Genomic DNA, 15,787 nt, shown 5'->3' with positions numbered 1-15,787 from the left:
AGCTCTAGCTTGCCCTATAGTCTCGGTCCCAGGCTTACTTATCTGCGAAAAGAAAAGCCTGGTCACAACCTAAGGCAGAGAAGCATAAAGAAAAGCCTGGTCACAACCTAAGGCAGAGAAGCATAAAGAAAAGCCTGGTCACAACCTAAGGCAGAGAAGCATAAAGAAAAGCCTGGTCACAACCTAAGGCAGAGAAGCATAAAGAAAAGCCTGGTCACAACCTAAGGCAGAGAAGCATAAAGAAAAGCCTGGTCACAACCTAAGGCAGAGAAGCATAAAGAAAAGCCTGGTCACAACCTAAGGCAGAGAAGCATAAAGAAAAGCCTGGTCACAACCTAAGGCAGAGAAGCATAAAGAAAAGCCTGGTCACAACCTAAGGCAGAGAAGCATAAAGAAAAGCCTGGTCACAACGTAAGGCAGAGAAGCTATCGGCGGTTGTATATCCTCCGGAACATCCGTCAGATGTATTTCCCCCGGATACGATATTTTCCCCGACCAATCACAACACTTGTTTCATTCGCGGAGAATGTAAACTTGATTTGTAAAGCATCAACGTCATTTCCTTGGGCGATACTTCCGCTGAAATCCCGCACGTCCGCTGATAGTCTTTTCAGTTTAGGTCTTGCCCAGAAAAGCATAGGGCTCTTTCAGGTTATAGACAGTTGGCAAACACGATTAAAAACTGTGTTTTTTGTGAATGCCACTGCGCTAAAAAATACCTTGGATACCTGTGTCCCATGTAAAATAAAATACAAAATAATATAATAATACTAACATATCCCACTATGTAATATGTTTAAGGATTACTGTGATTATGGTCACCCACCCCCCTTTTTTTGCCTTAAGATTGTCTGGGCTAATCCCTATAGTTGCAGTCCTACTTTTCACCAAGTGGGGTGAGTGAAAGTGACATCATGCATCTTGGCCCAGCGGGCAAACACCTGCCCACCTCCCCGAAATTGTAATGGACTTGGTACGACGTATCGTTCAGCAGGTGAATTGTTATTCACCCTATATGGCATTCTTAACATACGTAACCTACCTTCGGACTATAACAAAGTCACATACATAGAGCATGCATCGCGTTTAAATGATTCAATTGAACTATCATCATCCATATATAATATATATATCAATGGTCTTTTGTCAGGTGTGTGCTGTGAACAAAAAGTGTAACTCAGGCTTTTTTTTTCAGCCGTTATACATTACCAAATGTAACCCAGACAAACAAGGTAAAGAAAAACAAAAAAAAAAGGAAATGCAAGGAGCAAGGACCACTGACAAATTATACTCTGGGGGAAATGCCCAGGTTAAAATACTGTATACGTTAATGTAAAAATGTCCCCATAATATACTGTTGGGCGGGGGGCGTTCATAATACAATTCGGGTATGAAGCTCAGGGGCCGCATTTGGCCCGTGGGCCGCACTTTGGTCAACCCCCCCCTACCCTATATGCTTTCCCCTCACTCTACTCGCATGGGCTCCGTTCTCGCTTCACGCCTCGGGTATCGCGCCTCCATCAAACGCCATGGTAACCGATATCAACTACTCGCATGACAACTACACACACACACACACACACACACACACACACACACACACACACACTGCCATGGTAACTGATAGCTCGTGCATTGTACTTCGTATGACTCACGTCACGTGTGTCGCCCCAGTCAGTCACAGTCAGGCCCCAAGACGACGACACCTTACCTCCTTATACCTTCCATCTCATCCTTATACCCCCACTTCCCTTTCCCTCCCCCCCCCCTTCTCTCCATCCATCCTAACGAATGCATGTATTCTGACCGATTCATCCCAACTCCTCCTTTTCTAATACTTAAAAACTAAAAATGATGTATGGTTTGAAGGCGTGGTCTGTACGGGTGTACACTAGTTCCACCGCAACTCTCAGAGTTCTAGACTTATAAGAATCCACTTCGGTCCTAACGGTCACTTAGCTGGGGACCCCCTGGAACCCCCCCCCCCCCCGGGAATTAAGGTGACTTCATTGGTTGACATTTAAAAGGGCCTGTCAGCTCAAACACACAATGCAATGCGACATTTGTTCTCAAGAGTGTTGCTGTCAGTACAGTAGTGTTACAAATTAAATACAAAAAAAACCCCTACCTATTCCATTTCTCCCCCTTTACGTACTGTATGTCCCATTCCAAGTGCATATACATGTATGTAGCGCCAGCGCTGCTTTTTCCAAAGGCCCCTCGGGTACATCTTCAGCAATGGTATAATTTATTTAGGTAGATCTTGTTGAGCTGGTCATTTTAAGTAGTTCTCAAGTAAAAAAAAGAAAAGGTGTGGGCACCCCTACACCGATTTACATTGTAATCGCTTAACCCCTTTTGGTGTTTCAAACATTATGTTATAATTTAGCTCTTGAAAAAAATCGAAGAACGACTGACATAGAAATATAGCTTTTTCAGAAAACTGTCAGGATGTAGAAGACACTTTTATAGAATCTGATCTCGGGTCAGAATCGCTTAAGACCTGATCCATGTGTCGTTGGGGCGAGCGCGACCATGGGTGATACAGTGAGTCCTATATTCACCCATGGGTGATACAGTGAGTCCTATACTCACCCATGGGTGATACAGTGAGTCCTATATTCACCCCTGGGTGATACAGTGAGTTTTCAGTGTGGGGGAGATACAATGCTCACCCTTACTAGACGATACATGCCGAGGGTCTCATGCCATTGTCTGCAGCCTGCAGCACAATGCAGTACAGTACGTAGAGAGACGTAGACGCTGAATCGTCTCCCTTGTCTGTCTCCCACAGTCTGTGCAATCTGTGACCTTAATCTGACCTTTCACTGCCATTGACGCACGCACGCACACACACACACACACTCTTCATCGTATGACCGCGTCTCTCACCGCTATCGTCTGATTTTTTTTTTTGACGCTGCTTTTTTATACCACGTTTTGTAAATTAATCAAATTGACTTGAATGAAAATAACTGATTTTGCAAACTGATGTTTTGGTATGTGCAAGTCTAATTTCTGTGTGTTAAGCCGTCTTCACCATGATGTGTTAGCGTCATGCTATGCTTTAGCTAGTGGAAAATAGCAGATCTACAAGCTCATCTATGAGCTTGTAGGTCTGCTATTTTTTAAGAATCGAAGAACGACTGACATAGAAACATGGCTTTTCTGTTACTCTTGGTGGATTCTATAGACCCTCCGGCCCAGCGATCCATTTCCTCTGATCGTTCATTTCCATTATTCACGTTTCACTTATTGATTTGACGCCTGAGGTTGTACTTTATCGTTGTGTTTATCGTTCTTTTTTTTTTGGGGGGGGGGGGGGGGGGTGTTCACTGCACTCTTAACCTATTCTGACCTGAGATCAGATTCTAAAAATGTCTTCTACATCCTGACAGTTTTCTGAAAAAGCTATGTTTCTATGTCAGTCGTTCTTCGATTAAAAAAAAATAGCAGACCTACAAGCTCGCTATGAGCTTGTAGATCTGCTATTTTTCAATAGCTAAAGCATAACGTAATGCGGTTCCCGCCCAAAATGGGTTAAATCCTCAGTGGTGATAATTCATCTATTTGCAACTCAGAGTGGTGTACACTCGGTGGTGGAAAAATACTCAATTGTTTTACTTAAGTACTGTAAAAGTATCAATACTACAATAGTTATAGTAATAGTTGTAAACAATAGTTGAATTCAAAATGGACTTGAGTAAAAGTACTAAAGTATTCTGGCATCAAAATGTACCTAAAGTACCAAAAAATAGAAAGTACTCATTATGCAGAATGTATGTTTGGTCATTTTCAAAGTAACTATAGTAAGTACATTTATCAAATAAGTGTAATGGAGTCAAAAGTTGCCTCTGAGATGCAGTGGAGTAGAAGAAAAAGTATTGGAAATTGGAATTAAGTACAGTACTCAAATAAATGTACTTTACACCCCTGGGTACACTCTTCAGTTTTTATGGCGTTAGCATTATGTTATGCTTCGAGTGGCGCGCTATGAGCTTGTAGGTCTGCTATTTCTGCTATTAGAAACATAGCTTTTTTCAGAAAACCTTGCGGGATTTACAAGACCTATTTAGAATCTGATCAAAATAGGTTAAATCAACACTCTTCACAGTAACACTGAGGATTTTTGGAAAATACACAAAGCAAAGAGCTCATCAAAGCCGTTCCCCCCCCCCCCCCCCCCCCCCCCGAACACTTCGACGACCCCATAGCTCTGCATTTGGCAGGCGAGCAGCACCACTGTATATATCAGCCACGTTGAGAATAGCCTCGGAAACCCAGACGTTTTTATTTCCAGGGAGCAAAAAAAAAGTCTGGGTCTTAGTCCACTTCAATTCGGCATAGAGTAGCGCAAACATTGCTCACTCTCTGCTGATTTCTGATCGTCTGCACCTTTGTTAAATTGACGATGTATTGTATGCTGTGTCTCCTTTGTTGTTGTGTTATCCAGTATCCAGCGGGCGGCGCTGGTCGTCTTGGAAAACTACTACACAGACTTCCCGGTCCACAACCCTGCCCTCCTCACGGCCTCGAAGTCCCGCGCTGCCAAGCACCTGGCGGGACTCAAGGTGTACAACGTTGACGGTGAGTTGTTGGGCTAGTAAAATCTAGTCATTCGCTGCCTGTGAGCCCGCTGCCCCGGATTTCATTACAATATGAACGCAGAGGGGGCACGGTGGCACAGTTGGTAGTGCTGTCGCCTCACAGCTAGAAGGTCCTGGGTTCGATTCCCGGCTCGGGACGCTGTGGGTGCTGGCGGCGTGTTTCCTCCTCCGCGTCATCAGCGCCCATACCCGAAGGCGGGGGTTGGCGAAAGGGCCTTTCTGTGTGGAGTTTGCATGTTCTCCCCGTGTCCCCTATAGGGTAGGTACCCTCACAAAAAACATGCAGTAATCCTGGTCACTAAACTTCCTCCCCCATTTAGGACTGACGTAAAAAAAAATATATATCTTCTGAATCCTGACGCTTTTCTGAAATACCTATGTTTCTGTATCAGTGGTGCTCAATATTTCATGTCAAGGATCCCCCAAAAAGGATTATGTAATTGACCACCGACCCCCCATCTGAAAATATGTTGTTCCAGGGACCTCCCCAGGAACAAAGATTTGAGTTAAAAGCTGTTGTTTGCGCGATGGCAGCCCCTCAGTCTAATCTGGTCCCATTTGGTGTAGGGATGCTGTTGTACTGTACATACACGTACCGTACGACGACCTATGAACCCAGGCTTGCTGAGGCAGAGTGACGACTCCCTACCAGGCTATACCACCGACCACCACCACGCTGTAAAAATAACCGGCGGGCATTCCCCAGTTTACTAGTGCAACACAAACCCCGTGACGTCCCCCAGTCCGACCACCGTGTGTGTTTATAGACAGGTGTAAGGCATAATTCACCGTGAGGTAAAACTACACACAGCGGGGCAGCATGTTACAGTACATTCATCACTCGCCACTCAAGTCACCGCTACTCCCTTAAGTGTACTCCAGGTGCATGTTAAGTGCACTAACCCCCCCCCCCCCCCCCTCTCCCCGTTGTGCGCTTATATTTCTTTCCCACTTCCACCTTCCCCATCCCTCATTTCCTTTGTCCTTTCTTCTCCACTTGTGGAGACGGGCTGTTAAAATCAATAGTTATTTCTCTCTGGAGGTACTGCGCTCTCTCTCTCTCTCTCTCTCTCTCAGAGTCTCTCTCTCGCTCTCTGTCTCTCTCTCCCTCTTTCCTTCTCCACAGTAAAAGTGACTGTGTGAGTCAAGGAGGAGAGTCACTCATCCGTGCTTTATTAAAGAGCGGGTGCGATGGAACCTGATCTCGGAACAGTCGTTAAACGCACGCCGCAGTAGTAAACACTGCCGGCCGTGACTCAGCGCAGGCTCAGTCCATTTTCGTGTTGCGGCCCCTGCCGGGGCTATTACGCTCGGTCCCCCCCTGCTATTTTCTGAGCCTATGGCCTCTCGGGGGAAATGAAAATAGGCTACAACAGATTAGAGAACCCCCCCCCGCCCCCATATCCACCACTCGCCCAATTACCATGTCTCCTCCTCAGGCACTAAGTACTGTAGACCCAACCCTCCTATAAAGTAAAGCACTCGTAAACAAACCTCAGCCTCCCATTTTAGGTCTGCGGTCACTTTAGCACGTTCCTGGCCGCCAAGCAGGGTGTGTGTTCTATACCTCGGTATGTGGTGTTTGTGTGTTGAGTATCTATTTCTATGGCAAAGTGTGTTGTTTTTGTTTTTGTTTTGCCTTGCTTGTTTCAGTGGAAAACTCTTCTATGTTCCCTCTTACAGGGCGCCCATGAATTATTCTAACCGTCCCCGCTATAGCGCGAACCCTTCCTGTGTCAATAATTCACCTGCGTGGAAGTGGAACCCCTTTTGGTGTCTTAAGCATTATGTTATTGAAAAATCGTGAAAATGTGTCGCAAATCTTTGAATATATATATTCTTTCACTGCGAACATTTTCAACTAAAATCTTTGCTTCTGGGGGAGTCCCTGGAACAACTGAATATTTTCAGACGGTGGTTACAATTAAATTTCATATAATTTCTGGGGTTTCCTAGACATGAAATTGAGAACGACGAACATGACGTTTTTCCTGAAAACTGTCTAGATTTAGAAAGCATTTGTAGAATCGAACTCGAGTCTAAATGGGTTAACCTGCATTGACCCTGTCTAAAACTCAACGCTCTGAAATGCCAACGTTGTAATCACTGTCTTAAACCCTTCTAGCCGTTGTAAAATGGACCTGAGTAGCACTGTACGCCAAAAAAAGAAATGCTGATCTACAAGCTTGTAGATTTTTTCTTTTGGCTAATGTGTTCCCCCCCCCCCTGGAATATGGATGGTGGGGTTCAAATAGTTACAGTAAGTTTGATCTCAGCGCCGCCCAGAGGCACGGAGTTATAGGAATATTTGAATATTAATGTCTTATGTGTGGGCGAGTATAGAGAGGATCATACACGGCACCCTGCTGAGGCAGCCGGTGAACCGTCCTACACGCCTCCGTGTGTCTGCAGGGCTTTAACCCATTCTGGGCCCCAACCCCTTTTGGTGTTTTAACCCATTCTGACCTGAGATCAGATTCTAAAAAAAAATGTCTGTTTGAAAATGACAGTTTTCTGTCAGTCGTTCTTCGATTTTTTCAAAAATAGCAGACCCTGGAACAACATATTTTCAGATGGGTGTCGGCCGACAATTACATATCATTTTGTGGGGTCCTTGACATATTGAGGACCACTGATATAGAAACATAGGTATTTCAGAAAACCTATGTTATTTCGACGTCAGGCCTAAATGGGTTAACCCATTAAGAAATGAGACCAAAAATCTTCTAAAATCCTGACAGTTTCCTGAAAAAAAAAACTTCTATGCCAGTTGGTGTTCAAACTATCTCATGCCAAGGACCGCCAAAATGATATGGATTCGGCCGCCGACCCCGCATCTGAAAATGTTTTGTACCATGAAGGAACCCACCCAGGAGATCTATAAGGGCTCCAGGTGAGATAATAACCTAGTAGAGTTGCTGGCCAACATCGATGACATCAGGGATCTCCATATATGGGCTATAAGATTGATGACGTCACATGATGTCACGAGGCATGGTCATATATGGGGCGTGACTGACTGACTGCTTTCATAGTAAATGCCACCTACCGTCGCAATAATTGGTATTGGTTTTTTTTTTTATAACTTTATTTATAGGATTTTCAATTTTTGTAGACAAACAACCCCACATATACCCCACCCTCCCCGGTTCCATCACAAAAGAAGATAACAACAACAACAACAAAAGCAACAATAAAATAAATAGGTAGTAAAGGATATAAATAATAAATGAATGAAATAAATACAATAAAATGTGCCTTTTACTAGATTAAGGGGCTACACAGTGAACCAAATTACGTGTAGGAAAACACTTGGGACACATCATCAAAAGACAGTGAAAGGGGGAATTCAAGGAAAGGGGACCAAGCCTTTACAAACTTCTGGCGAGATTTGAGGAGAACATCCTTGACCCAACTTGTAAATGTTGGAGGTTTATCAGATTTCCAATAATAATTGCTATTGTTGACAATAAAGTTGAAGCTTACGACGTGCGCGCGCGTGTGTGTGTGTGTGCGCGTGTGTGTGTGTGTGCGCGTGTGTGTGTGTGTGTGTGTGTGTGTGTGTGTGTGTGTGTGTGTGTGTGTGTGTGTGTGTGTGTGTGTGTGTGCGCGTGTGCGCGTGCGTGCGCGCCCACCAGGTCCCGGCGGTAACAATGCGGCAGCGGGACTGGCTCACTCCCAGTCCAGAGCCATGATCGCGGCGGCCGCGCGCCGGAGAGACACCAGCCACAACGAGCTGTACTACGAAGAGGCCGAGCACGAGAGACGCGTGCGCAAGCGGAAAGCACGGTGAGACCAAAAAGTGACTCCCGAAAGGTACAGGTCGTGATCGTGATCTGTACCAGTAGATCACAAAGGCTTTGCAGGCATAGATCACACGATATGGCCCTAAAAGATATATAATTGACCCATTCTGACCTGAGATCAGATTCATACGAGGTTTCCACTGGACACACACTGGTCTGATTATAACCCATTCTGACCTGAGATCAGATTCTAAAAATGTCAGTCGTTCTTCGATTTTTCAAAAATAGCAGACCTACAAGCACATTTTATTGTAGATCTGCTATTTTTCAATAGCTAAAGCATAACATGATGCTAACAGCAAAATGGGTTCCCGTTCAGAATGGGTTAAAAAAAGAAAAAAGGTATCTGCCACTTTAAGATTAAAGTGACTTCATTGATCGATAATAAATAGGAACCCGTCAGCTCGAACCCACAATGCAATACTTTGTTTTCAAGAGTGTTTTGCGGCGCACAAACGTCAGTAGCGTTGCTACGACAATTTAACAAAACGGAACCAATTCCATTTCCGGCCCTCTTATTTCCCATTCCAAGTGTGTTTGTCTTATGTAACATCGGCAACGATATAATATTTTTGGGGTGGGTAAAGCCCTTGTTACGCTGGCCCAAGTAGACCCCCTTGGGAGAGACCCCCCCCCTGGTCAATAAACGCTAACCCCTGGCATCTGTTTACATTACAGTCAATAGACGTCAATAGGCCTGGGCCGCCAGTGCGGCGGTCCGGGGACCCCATAGAGCGATGGAAATAAGCCAATTAGCAGTAAAACCCAACGCCCCATTGAGGGCTTATGGTCGGGTATAGGGGAAATAGCCAATAGCCATAGCGCGCCACTCGGCGCCAAGAACGACTGACATAGAAACATAGCAAACATAGAGAACTGTGGAACACATTTTTTATAGACTCTGATCTCAGGTCAAAATGGGTTAAACATGGCTTGTGCCCCCTCCCCTCCTCCTCCTCCCTCCCAGACTGGTGGTGGCGGTAGAGGAGGCGTTCACCCACATCAAGCGCATGCAGGAGGAGGAGCAGAAGAAGGCCCCCGGGGCGGCGGCGGCGGGAGACGTGATGGATCCGCGCGAGGCGGCCCAGGCCATCTTCCCCTCCATGGCGCGCGCCCTGCAGAAGTACCTCCGCACCACCAAGCAGCAGCACTGCCACAGCATGGAGAGCATCCAGCAGCACCTGGCCTTCTGCATCACCAACAACATGACGCCAAAGGTATACTGTGCAGCGGCGGCACCTTTAAACCTCATTTAGATTCATGGTGGCCCGCCAGGGTTTTCACAATGTAAAAAGGCCGGTGAGGTAGAGGAGGAGAACCACTTTAGTGCCGTTCCACCCATGCCTAGATCCGCTAGGGTGTCTAGGAGCAGCTGGTGGTTCACTGTGTCACAGGGTCAAGAGGACAAGTGGTAGGTAGGTAGAGGATGTTACTAGTTGTAGAACCTCGTCTGGGGAAAGAGGAGAGAAGGAGGACATGCATGGTATGTTGGGGTTAGTGTTGGTTGAGTCAGATGCCACTTTATGTGGGAGGGGAGGAAAGGAGCTGCTGATATCATCAACCTTCTTCTCGAAGTAAGTTGACAAAAACATCAGCAGTGAGGGATGCAGGTTGAGTGGGGGGAGGGGGTTTAAGGAGGGAGGAGAAAGTGGAGAAGAGCTTCCTTGGGTTATAAGTACAGGATTGGATTTTGGTGTGGTAGAAAGAGGTTTTAGCAGTGGTTAGTGAGAGGGCGAAGGCAGAGAGGAGTGAGTGAAAGTGGGAAAGGTCATCTGGTAGCTTTGTCTTGTGCCACTTTCTTTCGGCTGCCCTTAGAGGTGTTCGTTCAGATCTGAGAGTTTCAGATAGCCAGGGAGCCGGTGGACATGAGCGAGCTGGCCTGGATGAGAGCGGGCAGTGTTGGTCGAATGCAGATGAGATGGAGGAGAGGAAGGATGAGGTTGCAGTGTCAGGTGAGAGGGAGAGGAAGGACTCCAGGGAGTGTAGAGAGGAGAGAATGGAGGATGAGAGGGAGGAGGGGTTTAGGGACTTGAGATTGCGTCGGGAGGTGACGATCGGAGGGTTAATAGGTTTAGGCCGGGAGGGTGGAGAGAGAGAAGGAGAAGGTTATGAGGTGGTGGTCAGACCTAATTAAGGGGGTAACAGAGAGTGTGGAGGGAGAGCAGGCTCTGGAGAACACAAGGTCCAAAACATTACCAGCCTTGTGAGTGGGAGGGGAGGGAGATAGGGAGAGGTCAAATGAGGCCAGAAGGGATGTAACGGGAAGGTGCTTCTCTGCGGTAGGAAGGTTGAAGTCACCCAGTAGAATCAGAGGGGTGCCATCTTCCGGAAACGAGCTGATCAGAGAGTCTAGTTCCTGTTGTATTGTTGTATTGTATGAACACAAGGCTGCTGTACTTTATACCTCATACTAAGCATTTAAAGTACGAGGTATAAGTTTGAGGAATGTAGAGTCTACATTGTAGACCCTTGTCTACATTCCTCAATGGAAGAGTAGGGAGACCGCTGCAGATGTGCTAGTTATAATCTATTGAAATAATTTCTTGATTGCAGATTTAACTCTGAGAGTGTACGAAATACGAATGTAACCCATTGGACCCTTTCATACATTTGTAGACTCTCAGAGTTGCACGTGGATAAATCGACGCTGTAGATTTTACCGTGTGGACGGTGTTGACATCAAAGGCTTGAAATCTTCAAAGAGATATCCGGGTATTAGCATTTTTGCTATGGTGAGAATTTTGTGGAAGGCTGTTTGGGTATGAGTGAAGCGAATACAGAGAGATCCTAGTCTGACAACATGGAAGTTTATTTACGTGTGGCATTAGTCTTTTTAGTCGTTGCGTTGTGTTTTGATGGATTGGAATTCATTCATTTATTGTCAAGAAATTAAATTCCGGCCTGAGATATGAGTGATTATTATAAACAGACATTTTTAGAATCTGATCTCAGGTCAAAATGGGTTCAAATCCAGCCATCCGTTATTATTTAGCTAACAAACAAATCCAACATTCAGCTCCGGAGGTAACAAGACAGGCCTGATAATTGCATGGCTTCCCTATGGCAGTGGTTCTCAACGTGTGGTCCAGGGACACCCAGGGGTCGTTGAGGGGCTCCAGGGGGTCCCCAGCTAAATGACAGGTAACTCCGAGAGTAGTTACTGTTAGAGTTATGGGGGTCCACTCCACTCCATGGCCCTATAATGCATAGTAAACTGGGAGAGTCCTTCAAATGAAAAAGTGTGAGAATCTCTGCCCTGTGGAATCTGTAGCTATCTGTTACCATACTAGACACTTCTACACAGCTTGTGAATAGGATGACATCTTAGTATGGCTCCAGACTGACCATGGCAGTGTTATGCCTGGAGGACGGTGGGTCTGAGATAGTATAAATTCATGAAAAGAAACAGTTGTCCTTCACGGATTAGAAGAATATTCATGGTTTGAATTCCTCGGTCTGCTGCCAGCGCCCACAAGAGAAATCCGATGCTGATCAGAATTTGCGGTGGCACAAACACACGCACACAGCCCCCCCACACAAACCCACACACACACACACACGCACGCACACACACACACACACACACACACACACACACACACACACACACACACACTGTATGTGTCTGTGAACTTAACCCATTTTGGGCAGGAACCCCTTTTGGTGTTAGCATTATGTCGTGCTTTAGCTATTGAAAAATAGCAGATCTACAAGCTCGTAGCGCGCCACCGAGTGGCGCGCTACGAGCTTGTAGGTCTGCTATTTTTGAAAAATCGAAGAACGACCGACATAGAAACACGGCTTTTTCAGGAAAGTGTCAGGACGTATAGAAGACATCTGATCTCAGGTCAGAATGGGTTAAAACATGTTCCCTTGTGTGTGTGTCCCCTCTGGCGCCCCCCCCCCCTCCCCCGCCCCTCCCTCAGGCCTTCCTGGAGAGCTACCTGAGCCCGGGCCCCACCCTGCAGTACGGCCGCGAGCGCTGGATGGCGCGCCAGTGGACGCTGGTCAGCGAGGCGGCGGTCACCAGCGGCCTCCGGGACGGCGCCGTCTTCCTCCTCAAGTGCCTGGACTTCAGCCTGGTGGTCACCGCCAAGAAGATCCCCTACATCCAGATGTCCGAGGAGTACGTCGACCCCAAGTCGCACAAGTTCGTCCTGCGGTTACAGTCGGAGACGTCCGTGTAAAAAAAAAAGAGAGAAAAAAAAACTGATCTCACCTTCCTTTGCCGCGTTGAACATTTTTATTTTGGGTTTGCAGTTTTCTTTTTCTTTTTTTTTTAATTTTGTCTGAATTTTTATATATTATATATATATATATATATATGAATCTATATATTACACACACATTTGAATACCGGTATATTGCTGTTTTTGTCGTATCGGATTTGGAGGAAAGAAACGAGAGAGAAAAAAACAAGTGAGAGGTCTCACACGGGTTTATGCACGGGGCGTCGGACATGAAAAGTGACCCTTAGGAATTGTGCACGTCCACCTGTGTGTGTGTGTGTGTGTGTGTGTGTGTGTGTGTGTGTGTGTGTGTGTGTGTATGTCTATGTGTGTGACTGTGTGTATGTAACGTTTAGTGTTTGCGTGGCGGGCGGGCGGGCGGGCGGTCGCCTCTTTCCCCTCGAGACATCAGAGCCAAGCAAAGCAGGAACGGGGAAGGATATCCAGCAGTTTTTGGCTTCATGGCAGCAGGAAAGCACACGAGGGGGTCCTGTCTGACGCCTGACATTGTTGCCACGGTCGATCCCTTTCCCTCATCCCACTGCAGGACGGACAGACGAACCACTAAGGCAGTGGACCCCCCGCCCACCCCCCTCCATAACTCTGAGAGCATACGGGTCCACTGGGTTCCGTTTGCAATGCTCTCAGAGTCACAGACCGAAGTATCCATTTGGAAAAATATGTTATGCTTTTATAGCTATTGAAAAAATAGCAGACCTATACAAGCTCGTAGCGCGCCACTCGGTGGCGCGCTACGAGCTTGTATAGGTCTGCTATTTTTGAAAAATCGAGGAACACTGGGAGGGGTTGCGAACCACTGGACTAATATGACGGTGTGACTTGGATACCTGTTGCTATCCAGGCATATACAGCAGACCATACTGTATACGCTCCCCTTGCCCCTGCACTCATGGACGGATATCTGACGAGTCCAGGCAGCAGGAGATTTCTTATTCCGAGTCTCGGAAGGTCAAGCCCCCCCTCCCTCCCACCCCAATGATTTTACCTTCCCCATTGAGAGCACTCTTTAATTAAATGCATTTGACCCCAAAGCAAACAAAGAAAGAAAGAGAGAAAAATCCTAAACTACAATCAGAATTTGCATTAAAATGCACAACGAGCTTGCTAATGACGATGTGTTGAATGACTATGTCTAAATAAGGATTTATCAGAATACAGGATGGTGTTTGTGTAATTCCCAGCCTACACACAGCCAGTGTTCCCGAGAGAGGTTTCCTCTCTCTCCCCGTGCTTCAGTCTCTGGCGGGGACCTCTGATTTAGTGGCCGATCTGCAGTGGTGGAAAGTAACTAAGTACATTTACTTAAGTACTGTACTTGTACTGAACTTTGAGGTATTTGTACTTTACGTGAGTATTTCCAATTTACAAAACTTTCACTTCTACTCCACTACATCTCGGATCAAAATATTGTACTTTTACTCCGCTACATTTATTTGAAAACGTTTAGTTGCTAGTTGTAGTTGTATATTTTGATTATTACCACAAAACGTGTACATTAACCACTTCAGCCCCATATACATTTCGACCATTTTGAAAATAGACGATCTACGAGCTCACAATGCGCTGCGATGTGATGCATTGTGAGCTTGTAGATCTGCTATTTTCAAACTATTTTTATACAATTGAAAACTTGAAATGGGTCATTCTGCACAATGAGTACTGTTAACTTTGAGTACTTTAAGTACATTTTGATACCAATACTTTTGTATGGACTTTTATTTGTAATGGAATATGTCTACGCTACAGTATTGATACTTTTACTTAAGTACTTTTTCCACCACTGCCGATCTGTTACAACTTGGACTAAACTTACAGCAGAATTCCAGCCTAGTATAGGACTGAATTTGTTGATGTAAGAAAAGAAATGTGCTTCTTGATTATTCAATTAATCTACATGAGAGAGATTACTGTAAATCAGTCAGTGGTTCTAAATCACTGGCTCGGGACCCAAGGTTTGGTCGCTGACCAATTTTTATGGGTCCCTTTATTTTTACTTTACTACACTTTTTGTTTTTAATTAGGCCTATTATAATTTAAAATGTATACATTTTCAAAAAACATTCCCCCAAAAAAGCAAAAAATAATAATAATCATGAATTAATAACCAAGATTTTTTTTCCATTCTTTTCATAAAGAAACCAAAGAAAAATCAGTTTTAACCCATTCTGACCGGGCACCCATTTTGGTGTTGGCATCATGTTATGCTTTATCTATTGAAAAATAGCAGATCTACAAGCTCATAGCGCGCCACCGAGTGGCGCGCTACGAGCTTGTAGGTCTGCTATTTTTGAAAAGTCGAAGAACGACTGACATTTTTTAGAATCTGATCTCAGGTCAGAATGGCTTCATCAGACCAGTGTGTGTCCAGTGGAAACCGCGTATGAATCTGATCTCAGGTCAGAATGGGTTAAGAAGTAGTGGAAATATCCGATCAACAAGCTCATAAGCTTGTAGATCTGCTATTTTCACTAGTTTGGGTCCCGGACAAACATCTAATCTCTCTTTTGGGTCTCGGGTTTGGGAACCACTGTTCCAAATGACGGTTTCTGTATATTTCCGACTGATTGCCCAGCCCTATTACACCCTAGGGATCTGCACCCTTCGGCTCCTGGGGTCGGGGTCTATTTTTAGTGGCCAAAAAGTGGGGTGCGTTGTGTTGCTCTGGCACACAATCAATGCCCCTCCGGGTGCAAAAAGAAAGTCAGAAATATTTACACTCCAGTGGTGGGACAACATGCGCACATGCTACCTTTGTACTCTTGGCACATGGGAAAAGGTGGTGCCAACACCTTAAAGCTGCAATCCATAACTTTTGTTGAAGTGAGTAAAACGTATTATTTTTGGTAAATATGTATGGTAAAGCAGTGGTTCTCTACGTTTTTCATGTCAAGAACGACCCCCCGATTAATATGTATTTGCCCACAAACCCCCACCTGAAGATATTTTGTGCCAGCAGGGACCCCCACTAATGGCATGGCGTTGTATTTAACATGCAACATACCCTCTGTATCAAACAGTATTCTGGCTTGGTCGTGGTAATACTATAGTAGACATTTCAGCACTCGGGCGTGTGTTCAAAGTCCCGGGCAGGACAGGAATGTTACGGATTGCTGCTTTAAGAGAC

At 45.5% G+C, this 15,787-nt stretch overlaps 1 protein-coding gene across 3 annotated transcripts in view; it reads left to right on the top strand.

Annotated features, from left to right (window-relative positions):
• LOC308311668 (vang-like protein 1) overlaps positions 1 to 13,338 on the top strand; it is a 106,364-nt gene extending 93,026 nt beyond the window's left edge. For all 3 annotated transcript variants that reach the window (XM_080758455.1, XM_080758456.1, XM_080758454.1), the window contains 4 exons: positions 4,454 to 4,587; positions 8,246 to 8,396; positions 9,381 to 9,630; positions 12,340 to 13,338. In XM_080758455.1, coding sequence (XP_080614581.1) covers positions 4,454 to 4,587; positions 8,246 to 8,396; positions 9,381 to 9,630; positions 12,340 to 12,600 — 796 coding nt within the window. In that variant the 3' untranslated portion in view covers positions 12,601 to 13,338. The remainder of the gene's footprint in view (positions 1 to 4,453; positions 4,588 to 8,245; positions 8,397 to 9,380; positions 9,631 to 12,339) is intronic.
• Positions 13,339 to 15,787: the final 2,449 nt, after the last annotated feature.

This window comes from Protomyctophum bolini, assembly GCF_963924005.1.
Source record: "Protomyctophum bolini genome assembly, chromosome: 24".
Taxonomy (NCBI): domain Eukaryota; kingdom Metazoa; phylum Chordata; class Actinopteri; order Myctophiformes; family Myctophidae; genus Protomyctophum; species Protomyctophum bolini.
The sequence above is the reverse complement of the archived record's forward strand: the minus strand, read 5'-3'. Positions and strand labels throughout refer to the sequence as shown.